The following is a 21671-nucleotide window of genomic DNA, read 5'->3' as shown; positions in this document are numbered from 1 at the left end:
GTATTAACAATTTATATATAGTGAGGTATAGAGGGATTTCATACGCATAAAAAGGTGCTTAAACTTACTTTGTAACTTATAATTACCTTTTAACTTCTTAACTATGTGTTCTTTCCACTTGTTTTTGAGAGTAAAAAAAAATAAATGAAGAAAAATTCCTCAGTTGTCTAGATAGTAATGCTTAATTAGATTTAAGAAAGTGGCTAAAGCTCACCTGGGGCGAGCGAATAAACGTCGCATTAACTTACACTGGTCCTATGACACAATTGTTGAAACTATTTTCAGTCTTCCACTAATTATTTTCGTATGCAACTAATTGATACACAACTTGGCTTACTAATTGGTTAAACACAAACTATATATTTTGTAACAAATTGTTCTTTATACAAGGTATTTTCATCCACACTAATCCCATATTTTGACAACGAGTTAGCATAAACAAGACTTAAAATTAATTATTTAATTTGATTTCAAGTATTAAAAAAATCTTACTCAAACTATCCAGGTTGGAGATAGTGTGAACACATGGTTTTAGCTTGATCATATCCATGTCGAGTATACTATGATAGTGTAGGTTTTTTATGAACTCTTCACTTATTAGGTTATAGTTATTTTCTTATTGTAAGGTATTGTAACCCACATAAAATATCTTTATTTATAAAATTCAATTTATTTTGTGTATGAAAAATTTAACTTTTCATAACGTTTTTTTTTTAATCAGAATGATAATTAACTATAGAATTTTACCATTTTTTATAGCTGTTGGGAAATGTGTATTTACGAAATTCTTTTTGTCTTTGAATGGATCGCTCCCATGCCCATAATCAATGGAGATAGCCTCTCAACTGATATTTAATATTGATTTGTAAAATCAAAGCCAAAAATACAGTTAATTGATAAAATGATATTTTTTTATATTAAGAAAAAATAAAAATAAAAATTCTAATGTTTAGCTTATCTTCTCCTACATTAACACCCTTCTTTCAGCTCCCCTAAACCCAATAGAGCCATTTATCCCTCTAAACTTGAAAACAAAAATGCGATTTAAAAGTTAATATAAACCAGATTTTAAACATATTCATTTATAACATAATATTTCTTATTAATCAAAAGTAGAAAAATCGAAAACCAATTAATAAGGTGCTTTTTCAACATAAAAACCATGTTTTATCATTTGCTATTTACTCAACTTCGCATGAAAGTGTAACACAACTTTGCTAATCTTTTAAGGAAATTTTTAACTGTTATGTAACAGGATTATTCCAACAGTTCACATTCACTCATTTTTCTCCTATATATAAAGAGCAGTAATTACTGAGCACTCAGTAAAAACTATTACGTTAAGAGCAGTGATTAGGAAACACCATGCATATTTATAAATTTTATTACATTTTCAGGGCATTTTAGGGACACTGTGGGTTCTTACGATGGAATGTTTTTCCTGAATGGTGGAATAGCTATCCTTACAGGAGGATTATGGCTACTCGAACCTTTCCTGGTTAAAACTTACTTCAAAGAAAACACTCAAGAAATCTTACATAAAAACTATTTCAAAAACGTTGAAGTTAAAAAAGATGACGAAAAATTAAGGTGATGAAGAACTGCCATTCTGCTACTTATAGATAGCGAGTTAACTAAATCATGTTTACCTTCATAAAGATTTCAATTTCATCAGGATATCTCCTGTTCTGTGATGCACTGGAAAATGAATATTTATTAACATTATTAATGCGTGAAAATTGGTCATTTAAATAATTTTCGTGTTTAAAATTAAGTGTTATAGGCAAAGTTAAAAGTCAGACTTTGTATAGAATAACGAAAATCTACCAACAGTGTATGAAATAATTAAACATTCCACTTATTGCCTAGGAATTGTATGACATATAGCTGATAAGGAAGCATGAAATATAAATATTTCATACTTTAATTAGTATAATTATGTATGACGTATTAGTATCAGTTGAAAATAATTTCTCCATGCAAGAAATAGATTTCTTTTCTTTTGAAAGAAAGGTATGAAGTTTTAGTAATCACCATTTTTAGTAATAACCGGATCTTCCTAGATTTTAATACCCGGTTTCCACTTGTCCAGTTTTCCCTAAAATGCTATTACCTGATAAATTCTTGCTCGGTACTTCTTAGACTAATATTTTTTTTTAAAGTTTAAAGTGTATTGATATTTTTTAGCCTGCCACTCGTTTTTCCTTCTCGAATACATCGGTCAATATTTGCCTTACTGAAAACTTATCTGCAATCCCGATAATATCGGTTTCCATAATTTTCATTAACGATACTCGCCATATAATCATTTCCGATATTTATAGATGTCGATAATTATGCTCTATTCGATATTTAAATAAAACTTGATACTCTATGTAAATTTGGGGAATGTGTTTAAAATATCGTAGTGCTTTAAAAATATCGATATTTTACGATATAACGATTTATTACCCAATTTACTGTAGACTAAGAAGGGTTAAAAAAAACTTTCAGATTAATTAAAAATTAATTTTCGATTATTTGTTCTGCCTCTGACATATACAAAAAAAGCGGGTTTTTTTTACAGATGCTAGAGAGATTTTGCAGTTTTGTGTTTTAACCATCAAAGTAAAAATAAAATAATGAAGAAATAAAAAACTAATGACTAACGCGATAAAAATAGAAGGCTATCATCAATCATTTTGTTACGATTCACAGATAATAAATACTAATTTCTTAATAAAAACGAAATTTTCTGCTTGTATGTAATAGTAACACTCAGAAAAGTAAAACTTATTTTCTTTTCCTCTTGCATCATTTATACGAGCATTTTCGTCAAGAAAAATTAAGAGGACGATAACATGAATGATAAGAAATAATAACTCATGAAAATGTAATTAAATATTTGATTACCAAGATTTTACACGGGCAATAATTATTAGAAACGTTATAATAAACTAATTTATCTCGTCTTGTATTTGATTCATTATGGCGGGAAATTCAATGATAATGATTAGAAATAATGATATCATTAGATATGTATCTGTATTCTAAAATATTAACGTATATCTATTTTGTAATATTGATGTATCTGTAATGTAACTGTAATGCATTTATCAATGTAACGACAATAAAACTAACTGCATTCCTTACATTTCCCTTTTTTTATTTCATGGTGTATTTCTCAATAGTACTTCCTATTTCCTGTTACCAAATAAAGTAGCAATGTAATTTCAATTGTATCAATAAAGTATTAACAATTTCGTCGATTAGTAGATATACTCGAATCAGAACCAAATTTGAATTTATTTTGCATTAAAAGCAAAACGTCTTTATGAATGTCAGACAGACTGACAATAAGAAAAATAAATATATGTTTCGTCCTATCGTGCTTGCTATAGAATATTTTACTGCTTTTAATGCAAATAGTTTTTAAATATTTTATAACCGTCGTTAAGCAACAGACCCGAATTTGAGTTCACAACTAGTAACGTTCAACTTCTCAGCCTTGTAATTTTGAATCCAATCCAGAAGAAAAGGAGATCGCTGGATATCAAATATTGGGAGAAATTAGCCTTCGTGGAAGACTTTTTTTATGGAAATAACTGGAATTTACGTTACATGGAAACCTCCCTCGGTTAGCCTGATCGCAAGGGGACTCTTACCTATGATCCGTCTACTACTGAGGATACTTTTACGTCAGTACTGTGGTCGGTGCGAATCGAGTGCTATTCATATTGACTAGCCACTGCAGGGATTCGAACCCGCTACACCTAATTGGGAAGTAAACACTCTATCCCCTGAGCCACCGCGGCTCATTGCATGAAATTTTATTTTATATTTTATAAACGTCGTTGAGCAGCCGACCCAATTTATGAGTTTACGACTTCTAATTTCAGCTCCGTAATCTTGTAATTTTGAACCTAATCCAAAAGACAAGGGAACTTCTGGATCAAGTATTTGGAGAAATTCGCATTCGTGGAGGACTTTTAGATGGTACTAACCCGCATTTGCGTTAGATGTAGAAGAAAACCACGAAAACCTACTATGGTTAACGTGACGGCAAGGAGACTCTCACCCATGATCCATCTACTACGAAGGATATTTTACGTCAGCACTGTGGTCGATGCGAGCCAAGTGCGGAATTCATATCTACCAGCCATCGCTGGGATTCGAACCCGGTTCACCTTATTGGGAGGCGAACACTCTATCTACTGAGCCGCCACAGCTCAATGCAAAGAATTGCCGAAACTCTAAGAATTTCAAATTGCCACCTAAGTATCGATGGTTTGAGCATTGCATTTCTTATTGCGTTTTGCTGTTGAGCGGAAGCGTTATTCATTTTTTAGAACTAGTCTATGCAATTATCTGCGCTAAAAAGCAATTAGGCGTAAAGCAAGCTAGTATCAAAATTATAAAATGCTTCTGCATTTTCCTATACCACTAAAATGAAAATTCTCTGATGTGCTTGTTATCGACACTGAGCTAAAAATGGAGTTTAAAATCATTAATATTATTTATGTTTAAAATTATTTTAAATAAGACATCGTTGTAAGATACTGTTTTAATCTATTAAGGAGTCAAAGGAATGTTTGGTAGAAATAGGTATATGATAGAGATAGGAGCGTGCTCACAATTTTAACTTTTACTGGCCTCCTATAAAAAATAGACAAGAACGATAAAATTTCAGGCACTTGATTTGGGAAAACAAAAGCTATGTTTCTACTATGCTCATTAGTATGTTCGTCACTATTAGTATGTATTAGCATGTTCATTACTTGACGCTGGTAACTATTCAACTGAATTAATTAAGTAGACACTCCAGAACTGCTATTATACGAGTAACTCCATGTGCGCAATTTTTCTTGGCTTTACCTAATCATATGTACAACGATAAGCTGTAGGAAAATAAAATACTGAATAAATTAAAACACCGTTTGAAATTAACTTTGGAAGACGTGTTTCTGACATAGATGGCGGAAATGATGTTAAATTTCAGGTAAACTTAAAAATATAACTTTTCAGTTATTTATATTCTAATATATAATTTTGTTTGTCTCATTTCGTGCAAAACAATATAAGAATTTTAAAATGGGAGAATGTTTAATATATGTAATTTATAAAATCTTTTGATTGGAACAGTTTGTTTTTATTTTTTAATAGTGTTTAAGAAAATCATATTTATAAGATGGTCAGAATAAATTAGGGAATACATATGCATTTATAAAAATACAAATTAGGTTACAGCATTAGTTAGTTACAGTATTAGTTAAAAATTTTGAATGTTTATCACAATCTAAAGAAGTTCTTTTTTTATATATTTTACGAGTTCAAATCTAAAAAAAAAAACTCTTCATTATAATTTTTTTAAGAATTTTTTCAAGATACAGTTTTAAAATTTTGTATGTTTTTAAAATTGTGTGAGTTAATCTTAATCATGCTTTTTAAAATTAGAATGCAATATTTACTTGCCTTTTAAGCATTGGAGAAATCAGATTCGACTTATTCAATGATTTCGATAACCTAGTTAAAGAATGCTCCAATTAAATTTTATGACAAAATTGAGATGCATAAATGTCTCATTATTTAAATTAAAGCATTGATCATTTATCGAAACAATTCCTTACCATTGATTAAGATAATTGCAATTTCAACATTCATTGAGAGCAGCAATTGATTGCAAAGAAAATTAGAAATTATATGACATTAAGTTTCCCATTAATCAAACTAACTTAATGAGTTAAATGTAATGAAAGAGAAAAGCGATATGCAGGAAATTTCGTATTCTTAAGCTTTGATTAAAGGGAAAGCATGGTATTTGCATTTCTGTTTAAGAAGCTTGTTTTTGTATTTCATGGAAGTGAAAAATGTATTTTGTTTTGAAGAAAAAAGGTTTTAGAAAAAATTTCGGGAAAATCTATTAAGGATTATGTGGAAAATTTGTAAGGTAAGTAAAGTTATAAAAATTTTTGTTCCATTAAAAGGAACGTAATCTTCACCCAACTGATTTTTTTCACTAAAAATTCGGTGAATATAAAAGTGCTGAAAAATTAAGAACAATTACAATTTTAAAGTTTATATGCTTAACTATTTATTTTAAATTTAAACTTATTTCTGTATTATACTCATAATTTTTATAAACTATATCACTTTTTACTTTTTGTGAGGAGAACAAAATAATTAATTCATCTATAATATTTCGTTTGAAATTTGTTAAAATTTTTGAAACATTAAATCGGTTAAATTTGCTGCTACCATAATATGATATCAAGTTAAATCATATTATCGTATTTCTTTAACTGAAAAAATATATGGTCACACAACTACCAGAATATCGTTAAATTAACCTTATTTCTGGCTCTATGAGAACACCAACGAAATCGGTAATTTTTACCGAAGAGCTTTGTAGAGATTTTAGTTGAATAAACCATAAAATTTAGTCTTATAATCTGTGATGAAATTTAGTAAATGAGGCAAAATTTTGTAATTTTAGAATAATACTTTAAAGCAGTGGTTACCAATTGGCGGCCCGCGAAGCTTTTTTTTGTGACCTGCGAACTAAAATATATTAGTTGACATTTTTTATGGACAATTTTCGTAAAAAATCTATATGAGTTTAAAATATTTTTCTTTCGTTAAAAAAAAAAACAAAAAAAAAAACTGATTTCTTCGTTTCTGTGAAATTTAACATAAAAATTTTATGCAAAAAAAATTCTTTCTCAGGTATTTTTCCATGAAAATATTTATTATTATTTGCAATTCAATACTTTTGTTTTGAGCAATTTGATAAAAATCTGACAGTAGTATTTAATGTTCCTTCAAACATAAGAGATATAAAATTTTGGCACATTTGCTGCCCGCCATTTGACTGGTGTTTTTAATTGTGGCCCCCAGCCTCATGTAAGTTGGAAACCCCTGATCTGGAGCATGGCATAAAAACCAGTTATTCTGTTAAACTTACCCTTCTGTTTAGTATTTTATACTAAATGTGTAGTAATAAGAACTATAATTGTAAAGACTAGAATTTTCGGTAAACTGTTACCATATAAATAGAAAAAGTACCAAAATGAATCAGTTTATAAACACCATATATTTTGATTTTATTACCAGAATTACGTTTTTCTTTTAAACTCTAGATGTAATTACCATACAATAACGGAATTTTACCAGAATTTCTTTTCTCCGTGTTGATAGCGCGATAAATTCAATTTGACCGGAAACCGTTTAAGGTAACACCTTATTAAGATTGCAGCAAAATTTGCATTCGATCGATATATAAAGGTACATAAGTCATTTATAATAACAACAACAATAATAATATTAATAATAATTATTATTATTACATAGTCATACATAAGTTCTTTAGATACATTTAAATACGTAAGACAGTATTTAAATACATTTAGATACATACTTGTAATGACTAAATATGTTTTATGACCGCCTAAAACCGCCTAAACCGCCTGGCCTAAAACACGTTAAAAGCTTTCGTTATCCTTATAAATTCAATTTTCAGTGTGTCATCCATAACGTTTTATTTTAAATGGAATCATATATAATAATAATAAACTGTTCATAAATTCTTATAAATATGTGAACTAAAATCGCATAATTTGGTTTAATTTTTTCTAAAACAATTAATTGTTCTGAAATATTTATAACTGCTTTTACTAAAAACATATAGAATAAAACGTGAAAGTGAATAAGCTGCTCAAATAATGACTCAAAAATGGACATTAATATTCAATTTTATGCAACTATTTGAATTTTATTTACGTTGTTCTACACAGTCCTGTCTTCAGTCAGATTAAATCGTGTAGTTTGGATCAATTTATTCCTTTAATTAAAGTTAAAAGACTCTAATGAGAAAATCGTTACATTTTCTTTAACCTGCTGCAGAATCGTGAATCGATAAATTCTAGTGCATTCAGAAATGAATCGATAATTCTCGTGCAAGCTATATAGATCCTTGTCGGCAGATTAAGTAAGTTAAAAATACATCAATTCTTTTTTTATGCATCAATGTCTTGCAATCATCGAAGTCAATAAGCAGATGAAACAACTGATAATTGTTTAAATTAACTTAATTGAAATATCCTATAAAAAATGCGACGTAAGTGCATCTTTCTGGCGAATAGTTTTAAGCGTTTACTGTTTTAAAAACAAAAATGAATTCAGTTTTTTCTTTATTTTAGAAAATTTCAATACGAATGGTAAGATTTATATCGTTTAACATCTAATCTCTTCTCCTCCTCTTTTTCTTTTCTTTTTTTTTAATAGGGGAGAGTGGGGTCAATTGTAACATTTCTTACTTAACTATTTTTAACTAACAAAAAATCCAATAAATTATTAGTATTAATTGACAGACGAGTAAAGTAGACTATCCTCTACAAGAAAAAAAATACATACCTGATTTTAAATATTATTATATTAGTTATTAACAATTTTTGACAGTCGTGCACTTGTTACAATTGTCCCCACTTACGGGGTCAATTGTAACAGTTCATAAATTCAACTAAAACATAGTTAATTATACATATTATCATAGTTGTGATATATTTTTTTATTGATCAAAATAGTAGTGATATTTTAGGAGTAAAAATAATAATGAGCAGAGACCTAAAGGGTTAAACTTTTAACTTTAAGGGGTTAAAAATTTTAATTTATGCTGTGAAAGGTGACAAATAAAATAATGCACATGCAACATAATATAAATGATATAGGAAACTATTGGTGGTTCTTAAAGAGTTAAGTAATGGTTTGTAAACATAAGATTATTTATTTTCAGCTGTTACAATCGTCCCTTTACTTATTGTTACAATCGTCCCCAAGACGCCATTTCAGCTTCATTTGTTAAAAACAATGCTAGTTAATTAACAAAACTAATCTTTTTTTTTAAATGTTAATTTAGGTGCCCACTTACATATTCGGTTGATAATTTTTATTTGTTTAAACAAAATTACTTTGTTGCAATATAATATTCTAATACCAAAAAATGTACTTACGTAGCGTGAAAATATCTTTTGAAATGTAACTCTTTCAAAAATACATAAAAATGGTTGCCAGCAGGGGTGTACATGTAGATTTATTAAATACACCTTGTGCGCCACCTAGGAACCAAATCTAGAACCCGACACTCGAAATTTTTGCCATGTTACAATCGACCCCACTCTCCCCTACTTTTAGCATCAAGTCAAGCGCGAGCTTATAAAATAAAGACCTCGTGAAAGAAAAATAAATCAATCTATAAGATTGAATTAATAGTTCATAATAGTCAATGTTTAAATAAAAAAAACTGAGAAAATTTTACGAAGAAACACTTAAAATAGTAATGACTTTTGAACAATTGGAAGAAAAAAACTTATATTGAGTTCATAAATAACTCTTTTAGCATATCGAATTTCCCTTCAGTAGTTGCATATTAGCGGGCTGCAGAGTGGCCTGCATTGTAGTTTTTACTGCAATTTCAACAGTTAATATTTCTTGGAGTAATTATTGAATGCTAATTTTTTTTTATTCCATTGTACTCCCTCTTTACGATTTTACCCACCTTCCTAATTTCTAATTTCTAAGTCTTACCGTTTTTGCGCTGTAAAATAAAATGTAACGTAAAGCTGAATATTCAAAATAGTGGTGGGGGCAGCGTCGCTTATAAATTCTATAAATTAATTCTTTTAATTCTAAAATAAGAGAAGTAAATAAGAAAAGGTAGAAAATAAAAAAAGCAAGCTAATTTTATCCCCTTAATTTATTTTTTTCACAGAGAGACTTAAAAATTTCACCGCATATTTATTTATGCGCATAAAGAAACGTCATATCATTATGCCATCAGAAACTATTAATTCAGAATCGTTAAACATCAAACTTAAAAATTTTAGATTTTTCTAAATTTTGAAGCCTTTTTAAGTGAAGTTTGATTTTCATGTAAATCAGAAATTTATTTCATTCACTTTTTTCCAATGCCCACTAGATTGAAACTGAAATACTAGATTGACATGATCTTAAATAATTAAGTCTGAGACTGACGTCATTCAGACACCAGTAGGGCAGATTTGTAGGTCACTCTTTCAGAGGTACCATATGAGGTGGGCCAGCGTTGCTCCCACAGTAAGGACAGATAGCACAGAGAATGAAAGAACATCAATGCCTTCTCCGGGGTTCCTATCCGGGAACTTTCCGGTGTAAGCTCAGCTTCCTAACTACAACTTAATTCATTCAACGAAAATAAAATTTCAATAATGGAATTGTCGTTAAGGAGTAATTTTGACAGTGTTCAGAGTTATTTAAGATAAATCGCTGTGCAGCATAATATTAACCCCTTCCTTTTCGCTCCCGTGAAAATGACGGGGTGAGGTTTTGCCATCTATTTCTCGCTCCCGTCATATTTCCGAACTGGAATGTTCAGTAGTTACGCGCCAATAAGAATAAAACTAATTCATTTCTTTTGCCCGGAAAACATTTTATTTCTCATTTTTCACACCAGATGGCAGTACTAAGATATTTTTAAGGTAATTGTAGATAGTTAGTTTATTTTAAACTAGATATCAGCACTAATCAAATACGCATATTTGTGATATGATAAAAAAAAATTCTCTTTTATGACCGTTTTATTGAAAATGAANCTGTGTTGTTAAGGGGTTTACAGTGCTCAGAGTTACTGAAGATAGTTCACTGCGTAACTTTAATAGCGTTCAGAGTTATTTAAGATAGTTGACTGAGCAATTTCAACCGTGTTCAGAGAAATTTAAGATAATTTACTGCATAATTTTCTGGTACGGATTCCGCATTAAGTCTACTCAGCTTTTTCTTCCACAGCACAGCAGTTAGAGAAAAAAACATTAATTTTTTTTTGTTGGTAGTCAAGATCCAAGGTTAAGATTTAAACTTTATTACCTCAAAATGTCATGTTTTCTGAACCACAGTGAAAATCTTATTGTCAACTGATTTAAATAAGAATAATCTTGACAACCTAAATCCGTTACTCCAACGTTCCTTGTACAAAATAGTGTTTTTTTTTATCTCTTTTCAGAAGGTCAGTAAAGATAATTTGTTTCGGTTGGAATAAAATACAAATTGTGTTAATTTTCAAAAATATACATATATATTTTAAAGTCTTCGCCCGTGTTTTACATGAATTTTATAATTTATTCTTTTCTTTTGAATCTAATTTGGTTAAGGAATGTGTTGACTAAATTGTTTCGATAGCTTATGATTGTGCATATATTGCTGGCTTAAATCTATTAATTTTTAAAAGCAAATGTTTTTAACCATTTGAAAAGGCTCTCGGTATAAAGAATACGGTGAGTTCATATTATTACGCATATATCTCTTTGTTAATTAAACTTTGGGTGGTAAGACTACTTATTCTTCAATAGAATTGAAAAAATAGTATGCAAAGTTTTTTAGCGTTTCTTAGCTTTTGATTTCCTTTTAAGAATATAGAGTAAGAAAAATATCTTACATGTTAGACGAGCAATTAAATTTAATTTTAAAATGTTTCAACCATTTAAATAATTTAAATAAAATAGTTTAAATTTTATATTAATTATAGATTGTTAACAAGTTCTGAAATTATTTTTAAAAAGGGATGCCCTCTGATCAGTATTATTTATTTTTCTAGTTGATTTAAATTGAATTTTTTCTTAGATTTTTTCTTTAAATCATCTTTCTTTCATGCTTGAATTATAAACCATTAGCAAAAATAAATTATTGTACTAAATCAAATTATTTTAAAAAACGTCAAAGTAACGACTTTTAAAAAAAATTGATCATTCAGAAACTATTATACCAATTACGTTCAAATTTTGCATTGCGTCATTGAATATTACAATCCTCAAAATGCTGTAAAAGATTGTATACCTTACAATTCACTTTTTCCGAATATTTTTAAATAAAGTAATAAAAATTAATTAATAGTTATTAAAAATTTTTTGTCAGGAATTATAATTATTTAAACGAATTCTATAATTTTGGGTAAAAAGGTTTCAATTAGCTGAAAAAGTAAGTATCAGTCAAAAGGTAAAATTGACATTAAAGGGCTAAAACTATTGGAACCATATTTTCCATATTGCGGTTTTTTCACTGAAGATTTTAAGTATATTCTATTTTGAGTGACAAAAGTTTAAAACCATCAAGAAAAATACAGATGTATGTTTTTTCAGAGAAAATACGTATTTGAGTCTGATTTTGTCACTTTTAAAGTATCTTCCGCACTGATTAATTAGCATATTAAAAATGAGGCCATCAAACTACTCAGATTAAGTCCTATTACGTAAAAATTATTAGATTAAAAGTTATTAAAGATGTTCACTTTTCTTATTTTGCTCACTGTAGACCATGTAAAAAATAAAATTATGGAATAATTATTTTGTAATTCTTTTTTCTCAGCACAGAGCATTTATGTGTCTTTGTTAAACATTGGTTAAATAAAAAGAATGGTGAAAGACGAAAAGCCAGACAGTGCCAGGTCATGGGCCATTTGCCTGGCCGCTTGTGTCATCAATACCATGCTGTCCGGCATCAGTAGGACAACAGGATTGTTCTATGTAGCCCTCATTGAGACTTACGGCATATCTAGACTTCAAGCTAATCTTCCCTTCACAATGCGGAATGTAGTGCGGAATCTTGGCGGTAAAAAGCTCTAAATATGATCGTTAAATTCTTAATCATTGTTTATGATATTATAAATTAACTGCAATTTATAACAGTATATTAATGTAATTTACACCCAAGAAAATAATTGTAAAACGGTTAATAAGTTTAGCACCGATTTATATAATTTTATTTTAAAATATAGCAACTATATTCAACAACAAGGTAACTTTATAGAATTACGTTATATTAAAGAAACAACTCTTTTAGTTTTAAACTCCTAATTTAGAAAATAATCAAAATCAAAAACTTAAAAATGGCAGAGAAAAATAAGATAAATATATATTGCAAGTAAATAGCTTTAAATTAGGAATGCAAAAATATTACATGCTTGACAATATCTTGCTGGCTTTTATTAGTTTAAAGCCAATGATAGCCAAAAGAGGACATGGAAATTAAAGTGGGTAAACTGGATCCTACCATGTGATTTTCCCAGCCAATAAAAATGCACCAACAACAATAGAAAATTGTGTTACACAATCATGTTTTCATGTTATTTCAAGATAATAAAAACTTCAAAGGCTATATTCTAAACTTTAATTCATAATTTTAAAGGAAACTTCAAGNTATATATATATATATATAATTTCAAACATAAGGCTATTTTGTTAGACGAATGATTTCAATATTCCCTTTATTTTTAATGTATGATCAAATCAAATAACAATATACAGGATAGAGACTTATTCAAGCCACTGTATTTACTCCAAAAAGCTTTTCAGCAGTCAAATTACAAAAAATTGAGTACTCAAAACTTGCATTACTTCTAAATTCTGTACATCAGTTAAAATTTGGCAGGCAGTTATATTCATAATTCCCTCCACCTGTAAACGCCATTTTTCTTTACTTCAACTGGCTTCAGTGGTACATGTTACTGCCATCTACCGGCAACTGCTTAAATTAAAACTTTAATACTTTCGGAATAATTTCATGTGTTCCTTTTTGCCATATTCGTCTTCGTTTTTTTACTATAACGCTTCAAAACCCAGGAGGGAATTATGAACAACCCTGCATTTACATTACATGACTTATCACTTCCAAGCAGTTGATGAACATGACATTTTTATGATTTCAGGACCATTGGTGGGAGCGATTGGACAGCGTTATGGACCTCGGGAAGTGACGATAGTTGGAGGAGTCTCAGCCTCTCTAGGAATTCTGTTATGCGCTTTCGTCTCCGACATCACGTGGATTACTGTGTTATGGGGTGGCATGCATGGTATGCAACTTTCTAACACATTTGTGATGGAAAAAAATTAAACCTTTGTCATTACACAGAGAGTCTTGTTGTGAAGTGTGTAATATATGAGCGTTCCGTAATTGTAACTCTTCGTATATATTTTTGGAATTTTCGTCAGAAATGAAGTAAAAAATATGCACATTATCAAATTGCATTTGATTGAGAAAAAGAATTTTTGAACTCTGACCAATCATTATTAATGTTAATAAGAGAAAATAAAAGATTAAAATAATTAAATTCGTGTTTATTTGAGAATGACGCTCAAAGTTGATACATACCAGAAGATAAGTGTCAAACTGATAGGTAAGCAAACTGATCAACAATGTAAAAAGCTGATTTTTGATTATTTTAATCTTTTCATTGCTCTTCTCGACTTCAATAATGATTAATCATTGGGAGTAAAGGATTATTTTTTTTCCGCTTGTGTGGGTATTGATTTATCATCCGTGATTTGTGTGCAATTTTGATTTCATTTTTTACAAAGATGCCCAAAATATATTTTGTCGGTGGAGATAGCAAAAACAACTAAAGACAGCTTGAGAAAAAAAAATTAAACAGATATGTTATCTAAATCCGATGAGAATATGTTGAAATTAAGCAGAGGCATAATTAAAAAAAAAACAACGATAAGTTACTTTTCAAGTGAAATTTAATGATATCCTCCTTCTATTGGGAAGTACCTTTTGATAAAGTTAAGTTTATTAAAACTCGAATAGTTTTTCGCTATTTAAGCGTATCAATATATTTACCCTTATTTAATTAACTATTTTTACTGCTAATTGTTACTTTTATATTAAATATTATTTTTTGTGTGTGTGTTTTTTTTAAATAGAATGGAGATAAATAACTAAGAATTACCAACTCAACATAGAGAAAAATGCTTTAAAATCTAATTTTAGAATTAGAACATTATTCAAACTCAATATTTTAATCTTGAAACAACATTTTTTTATTTTCAATCAACTTAACTTTTCTTCTTAAAGGTATTAAAATATCCATAGAAATATGACTTTGGAAATGTTATATTTATTGAGAAACATGATTTCTTTTGCTAAAGCCTGTTTTTTAAAATAAAGCAAAAAAGACAATGAAATTTGATCAAATTTAATTAACGTTCTTAACAATTAGTTCTTTTAGTACCGTTTGTTTAGGAGTCTAGAGTAACTTAAAAAAAAGTTTATAAGCCTAAATATAATCGTTATAAATGTGTATTGAATTAAGAATATTATTGAATTCAAGAGCCCCATTTGTCAAATCATTTGGGGTCTGTACATTTATAAATAAAATTGTTCTCAAAGTGAACTAATTCAACTTTTTTTACCCTAGGTCTTGGTGTTGCATTAGGAAACACTTTATTCCAAGTTATAGTTACTCAATACTTTCTCAAATATCGAGCTACAGCATCTGGACTGGCTATTTCCGGTGCCTGCATCGGATCCTTCGTATTTCCATTGATGATAGAATATTCTTTGATGGAGTCCGGCTTGTCTGGAACATTCCTAATCACTGGAGCAATGATGATGCATGTCATACCAGCAGGCATCATGATGCAGGAACCGCCTTGGATAAAAAGAGAGGTAAAAACTTCTGCAAAGGCAGATAAAACCAAACGACAGAGCAACCCTCCTTCGAAATCTCAAAAGATTTCCTCAAGTAAAACCATGGACAGTATTCAAGAGGAAGGCAATTCTTCAATACCCGCTGCCAAAGCTGAAACTGAAATTGGCGTGAAGGAAATGTTGCCAATGGCGATTTCATCAGGTGCAAATGCAGCTGGTAAAAGTGCTACCTATATTGGAAACTCACGGAATGACAGCGGCATCGATAATCCCAGTTTTGAAATGAGTGAAATGAAAGTGGAAAACCGAAACAGTAAAATTGATGAAGTGGAAAACTTTTCCTCTAAGATAGATTTAATTCCCACAGGTACTGAACAGGTACTTTGATATCTTCTTAATTTGTAATTTATATTTATTATATCTTAATTCGTAGTTTAATTCATTAGTAGACATACACTCTGTATTCACTTAAGTCTAAATTAAAAGGAAAATAAGTAATTAATTTTACGCTTCTTTTAAATGTAAGTATATGTTAAATATATAAGGCTACGCAATAAACTATTTTAACAGTATCCTTACTTTGTTTAATATTATTTAATCAACAAAAACTTACATTTTAAATCGGAAAAAAATCGCTCTTTAGTGAGTTTATTTTTTTACAATAAAGCACGCTTCTATAAAAAAATTTATTCCTTAAAGGCGAATAGAATCTTGTGTCTATGGCTGCTAAAGATCATTGTGCTTTCTTTTAAATTTAATCATAATGATGCAAATATTGAGTTGGATTTTTTTTTTGTTCTGCATTGTTTTTTCAACGTAAATCATATAATGGAATACAAAATAATGTTTCATAATTTGAAATCAAGAACACTGAACGTTTAAAAAATATTTTTAACATTTTTTTCAGGGCCTTTTTTTTCTACTAATGTCAGGTTAAAATATGTTTGGGACTTATTGTTTGATTTATAAAAAGAAATTTGCTTAGTTTATTATCTAAAATTATTTAATTAATTCCATTTTTATGACCATTTTTTTAGAGGGAAGGCTTGTAAGATTTTTCAAAACTTTTTAAAATTTTATTTTAAATAATTTTCTAAAAACTTGAATTTTTGTTTAAATAATAAGCAACCAAATAAATAGTGTTTAAATGATAAAAAAAATAACGCGAATAAGTAAACAATTTATAAATTCTGCTTTTATAATTACAAATAACTCAAGAGAATGATCAAATGAAATAACGTATGACGTACAAAAGAAAATAGCACCCCCAGTGTTGGCCTCTCTTCTTGACCCTACGTTAATCTTAACTGTTTCCCACTTTTATAAAAATAAAACCCTTCATTCTTATTTTTTGAATTTTCTGAAGTTATCAGAAGATGGCAGCACAAATCATCGGTGAGAAAACAGATTCCTTTGGCCTTTTAATGTTAATGAAGTTGTGCGGAAGTATTCTTCCCAGAGCCTTATAAAGGGTTAAAACAAGTCTTACTTTCAATGATACCATGCAGTCGAATGGTGCTAGATTTGTCTGTTCTTCTGTACTTATTAAAAGGTTTGCGACAGCAGTATTATAATAATTTTTTTCGCGAAAATTGTTAGTCATTTTGTTTTTTCTAATAACATCAGATTTTGTGGCTAAAGCAATATATTACGATTAAAAATTTTACGATGATTATGCAAAACAAATGTAACTGAAATGTTTTTTTTAAGGTACTTGATGCAGAATCAAAGAGACCTGTGGTACGCACGCGCACCATATCAATTGGAAGAGTAAGTATCACTATACCCGTTGAACCAGTTGGCGCTGTTCAAGAAACATCCATTTACAGAGGAATGATCAAAGTCTGTCGTGATCCAATGTTCCATATGATCAGCTTATCTCTGGCTGCCTTTGCTATGTGTTTCGATCCTGCTATAACAGTAATTGTTGACTATTTAATGGACAAAGGCATGAAGGAGGATCTCGCCAAATACTTCATTAGTATGCTGGCTCTTGGCGATTTGTTCGGGAGATTATGTTTTGGTTGGGTGACAGATAAGAAATACATGTCGATTCCGAAATTCATGATGCTCCTTCAAGTGGTACAGGGTGTCTGCTTCCTACTTACTCCCATTTTTTATAGTTTTGATATCCTGATGACACTGATGATTGTGTACGGACTTACATCAGGAGCTGCATTAGTTATGTTTCCAATTTTAGTCGGAAAGTACCTGCAATCAGTTCAATCTCTTGCGATTGGATCGATTCAGTTCTTCAGTGGGATACTCTCCTTTGCTGTACCCCCAGTTATAGGTAAAGTATTCGATCCATAACTAAATATTATTAATATGAATATACGCTTTTTATCACTGGAAACCATCATAGCAATTGTTTTTCGCCTTTAAGTACATGCAGATATAAAACAATTTAATATCTATGAAAGGCTTAATTGATTATCTAATTGAAGGTTGACCAATAAGTTTCTAATTCTCGATAAATAAACTGAATTTTGAAATAAGAAGGGGTATTTCGAATCTTTAGAAATCAATCAAACATTAATTTTTTTTGAAACCAATATTTTTTTTTTATGTAATGGTATTGAATCCATATAAATTCTTCCTTCGTTAAAATAAAGTAAAACAAACCTATCGAAATGAAAACAATTGTTGCGTCCCGAATAAATAATCACCTTGAAAAGAAATGCAATGAGAACCAAACATAGATATTATGAAGCTTATAAACACATATTTACAAGGTGTGACTTGCTTCCGCTCCATCTGGAGAAAAAAAAACATCAAGTAAGTAAAAAAAAAATTTGTTGTTGTTGTGGCTTATCCTCCAAATGCCTGACGAAGCCACGCAAGGTTCACCAGACCGTTGACTCAGAAAATGTCCCAAACAGTTCAGTATATGTCCTCTGAGGAAAGTCCCAAACAGTTCAGGGTGTGTTCGGGAGAAGCCTGCTCAGTTTGACATTTGGAGCAGACCTCGAAGATTCTCCTGGCTTCGAAAAACGAGAGACAGTAATTGTTGTGACCGCTTGCTAATCTGGAAATTGTAGTTTTAGAAGCTCTGTCACAATTGAGGGTGAATGAAAAACCTGGCTCTTTGACCGCATACCAGTAATGGCAGGGAGAAATCTTTCATCCCTTCGAAATTTCAGAATAAACTATGGATTGGTGTTCTAAAAAGGTAAGTGTTGAAGAGGAAGGATTAGCGTGGTAACAGCCCTCCTTGGCCAGTCCATCCACCTGCTTATTGCCGTATATGTCAACAAGAAAAAAATATGCGTCAGATGGAAATCAAGCCACTTCTTATTATAGTCAAACTATCCACCACATTTTTACCTAACATAATATGTTGCATACAATTTATTAATCATGGGAGGACAAAAACCTCAATATTACGTCAAGTTTCAATGATTGCAGTCTCGAATTCTACCACAGACTGAAACTGCTACTCATACTGCCTTCACCTTTTCATCTTCGGTACAGAAATTACGAGAAAGGACAGGTCATTCACGACATGCACTCTATTGCTCATAAATCCTCACTATGACGATTTTGCAGCGTAAATTAAGGAATTCTCTTGTTTAAAAAATCCGACTTGGGTTGACGATTCTCGATTCAAATTCCGGTTGATGAGCTTATAGCGTTTTTTGGTAATCGGTAACCTTTATTCGGCTTGGGAGAAAGGCCAAAGGCTCCGTTAAGTTTGCCACCATGGTCGAAGCCTTCCCACAGCATTTAAGAGCCTCCACATTGTTGTCTAATTTTAGAATATTTTCTCGTTTTTTCTGCTCTACTGTTTCGTTTTATATGTCCCACAAAGTATTTTCCATGTAAAAAAAAATAGAAGTAGTCTTTGTTGGAAGTTATCTACAAGCAAAGGAAACTAGAAAAATGAATTCCGATAGTCCATTCAGTTTTGTGCGTTATTACAATAGTATGAGAAAAGAGAAGGATTTCTTCTCCATTTTCCAGCAAGGTGGAATCTTATTAACTGTGTTGGAAGGCTTCAGATATAGTGGTAAGCATAAAACAACCGCCGGCTGTATGAGGCTACCGATAATCAAAATATTCTAGAAATACATTTATTGCCCTTTTCAAGGTAAATTGGAGCCCCAAGGTAGATTTTCCAGCAGTATAATTACCTCCTTTACGTTTCAGGATCTTCAGAGTCTTGGTGTTTGGATAATAAGGTGAATTCCATGAACAGCTTGCCCTTTTATTTCCTTATATCTCTAAGAAAACGTAAGTTCTATCCTTAGTAGGGAAAAAAGAAACAGTTTCAGTTTGTGGCAGAATTGAAGGTTGCCATCATTGGAACCTGGCATGATATTGATGCTAATGTCCTTCAAGGTTCGGTAAATGATACACAACATCATGTATTTCAAGTCATAAACATGACTGATGCTTTCATATGTGACTTGACAGAAGTGACTTTATTTCGTTGGAACTCACTGTATGCCGAAGTAAGCAGTTCTTAATTCTCACAACGCATCGCAGTTGCCTAATGCATTTACATACGAGATGAGAATCAAAGCGTTGTTGAGCAGTAGGCAATATGTGATGCGCAAAGAGCCTTAACTATTTCGTTTTCAACAACCACAGTCCAGTGTTCATCCCAATCTCTGTAAACAAAATTGTTTAACCAGTTGCAAATCTTAAGAAGTTCTGCTGGTTTCTTTCTGATGAGGAAAGTAGCAGTGTCTATATAAGTGTGGAAGGCGGTTTTTTTAAGTTGAAATAAATATTTAAAAAAAACATATTAACGTTTTGTATGAAGTTGGTAAATAGTTAACCGACTTCTGTTCAAAATGAAATAGTCACGCCTTCTATGAAAGTCATATACCTGTAATTTGTTGTTGCTCTGTTTTTATTCTTAAAACTATTGTTTTGTTTCAGGTTATTTTCGAGATGAGGTGGGTTCGTACGATGGCATGTTTTACATAACCGGAGGATTGTCAGTAATTGTTGGTTTCTGTTGGCTATTTGAGCCTATGCTAATGAGGCTAAAGTCTAAAATGAATCCAGATGACATTGGATGATGAAATAGACATAATAGGATGATTAAATACTCTTCACAATTTATAGACTGCGATAAACACAAGGTGCCTTGTAATGACTGCTCTTAATACGTATTTTTTGGAATCAGAAAACATTGCTCATGTGTCAAAAATTAATATTTAAGTGATGAAAAATAAGGACGTCATTAAATTTTGAGCTCTATATGAGTGTGGACTGTAAGGCGAAAGCAATCCATTTATACTGGCTTTTAATGGTTTTTTCCATCATTTGCTTTTGATTGACTTCGATACTGATTCTTCAGAGTTTAATAACATTTATTTTTTTCATAACTTTAAGTATTTTTAACGCGATTTTTATAAATATTTTAGGATTGTACATTAAAGGAAGTCGTTACAAAACACTCTGTATACTATATAATGTTTTTAATAAATATCAGGAATTGTATATTTTTGTGTATACTTTTGTTTATATTTGTGCAGAACGAGTATCTATTATTTAATAAGGGATCTACAATCCGCTGTTAACTGTTCACAATCTTTGGAGTAATACACTCGTACAGTGAACATAACAGAAGTAATACACTCGTGTATAGACCAAGATAGTCAGGCATTTCGGCAGTGCTCGAACATCAAGCTTATAAGTCCTAAGTTATTGTGAAAGGTAATTTATAAGCACATGTTAGAGTTAAAACCTTAAATATATATTTATTTCTCGTTTATGAAATATACTGAGCTTATCAAATAGACACAGTGATTCAAATTTTTAAATGGAATTGAATTATGTCTACTCTTAATTAGAAACTATATCATACTGATGTTTGCCTGTTGTAGCTGACGTATTACCATACGTATTTAGCATAATATGTCAAAATAAGAACAATTATGCTTGCTTGTCAATAAATAAATATAAAGTAACAATTATAAACATGCAAGTGACATCAGCGTGCATACCGATTCTGACTAACCGTTGAAACGTGGCACTTGTTTATGTTACCAATAGCTGTTTTTGATATTCTGTTTTGAGTAAACTTAGCAAGTATCATATGAATTCTCTTCCATCTTATATGAATTCGTATTATATCAATTCTGACACATTCTACATTTTTTCATAAAAAGATTTTGTTTATCCCTTACTTAGAGCAAAGACAGACGCAAAACCACGTGGGCATAAACAAACTACCTATGCAACGATACATAAGCAAATAATAAATCCAGTTAAAATAAAAATTGTAG

General features: G+C 30.3%; 2 protein-coding genes across 4 annotated transcripts in view; both read left to right on the top strand.

Annotated features, from left to right (window-relative positions):
- LOC107453231 (monocarboxylate transporter 12) overlaps positions 1-3131 on the top strand; it is a 13399-nt gene extending 10268 nt beyond the window's left edge. The window contains exon 7 of the mRNA XM_021147046.3: positions 1398-3131. Within this exon, the coding sequence (XP_021002705.2) occupies positions 1398-1594 (197 nt within the window). The 3' untranslated portion in view covers positions 1595-3131. The remainder of the gene's footprint in view (positions 1-1397) is intronic.
- Positions 3132-7822: 4691 nt separating this feature from the next.
- Positions 7823-20883, top strand: LOC107456215 (monocarboxylate transporter 13-like). Of its 3 annotated transcripts, none has more exons than XM_043045950.2 (6): positions 7823-7963; positions 12367-12609; positions 13706-13849; positions 15197-15807; positions 17140-17722; positions 20317-20883. In XM_043045950.2, exons 2-6 carry the CDS (start codon positions 12414-12416, stop codon positions 20457-20459), a joined length of 1677 nt encoding a protein of 558 aa, XP_042901884.1. In that variant the 5' UTR covers positions 7823-7963; positions 12367-12413; the 3' UTR covers positions 20460-20883. The 3 variants fall into 3 exon arrangements, with proteins under 3 accessions (XP_042901884.1, XP_042901882.1, XP_042901883.1); XM_043045948.1 differs by lacking the exon at positions 7823-7963 and adding an exon at positions 11008-11279; XM_043045949.2 differs by lacking the exon at positions 7823-7963 and adding an exon at positions 11073-11279 and having other exon boundaries at positions 12372-12609.
- The last annotated feature ends 788 nt before the right edge of the window (positions 20884-21671 follow it).

This window comes from Parasteatoda tepidariorum, chromosome 4 (genome assembly GCF_043381705.1).
Source record: "Parasteatoda tepidariorum isolate YZ-2023 chromosome 4, CAS_Ptep_4.0, whole genome shotgun sequence".
NCBI classification, from domain to species: Eukaryota; Metazoa; Arthropoda; class Arachnida; order Araneae; family Theridiidae; genus Parasteatoda; species Parasteatoda tepidariorum.
This window is presented reverse-complemented; position numbering and strand designations above follow the sequence as displayed.

Excerpts from the sequence above, each read along its gene's own strand:
- LOC107456215 (XM_043045950.2), top strand. The coding sequence starts at position 12,414 with ATGGTGAAAGACGAAAAGCCAGACAGTGCCAGGTCATGGGCCATTTGC. Across the intron at positions 13,850-15,196 it reads GTTATGGGGTGGCATGCATG|GTCTTGGTGTTGCATTAGGA; the intron begins GTATGCAACTTT and ends TTTTTACCCTAG. Across the intron at positions 15,808-17,139 it reads TTCCCACAGGTACTGAACAG|GTACTTGATGCAGAATCAAA; the intron begins GTACTTTGATAT and ends GTTTTTTTTAAG.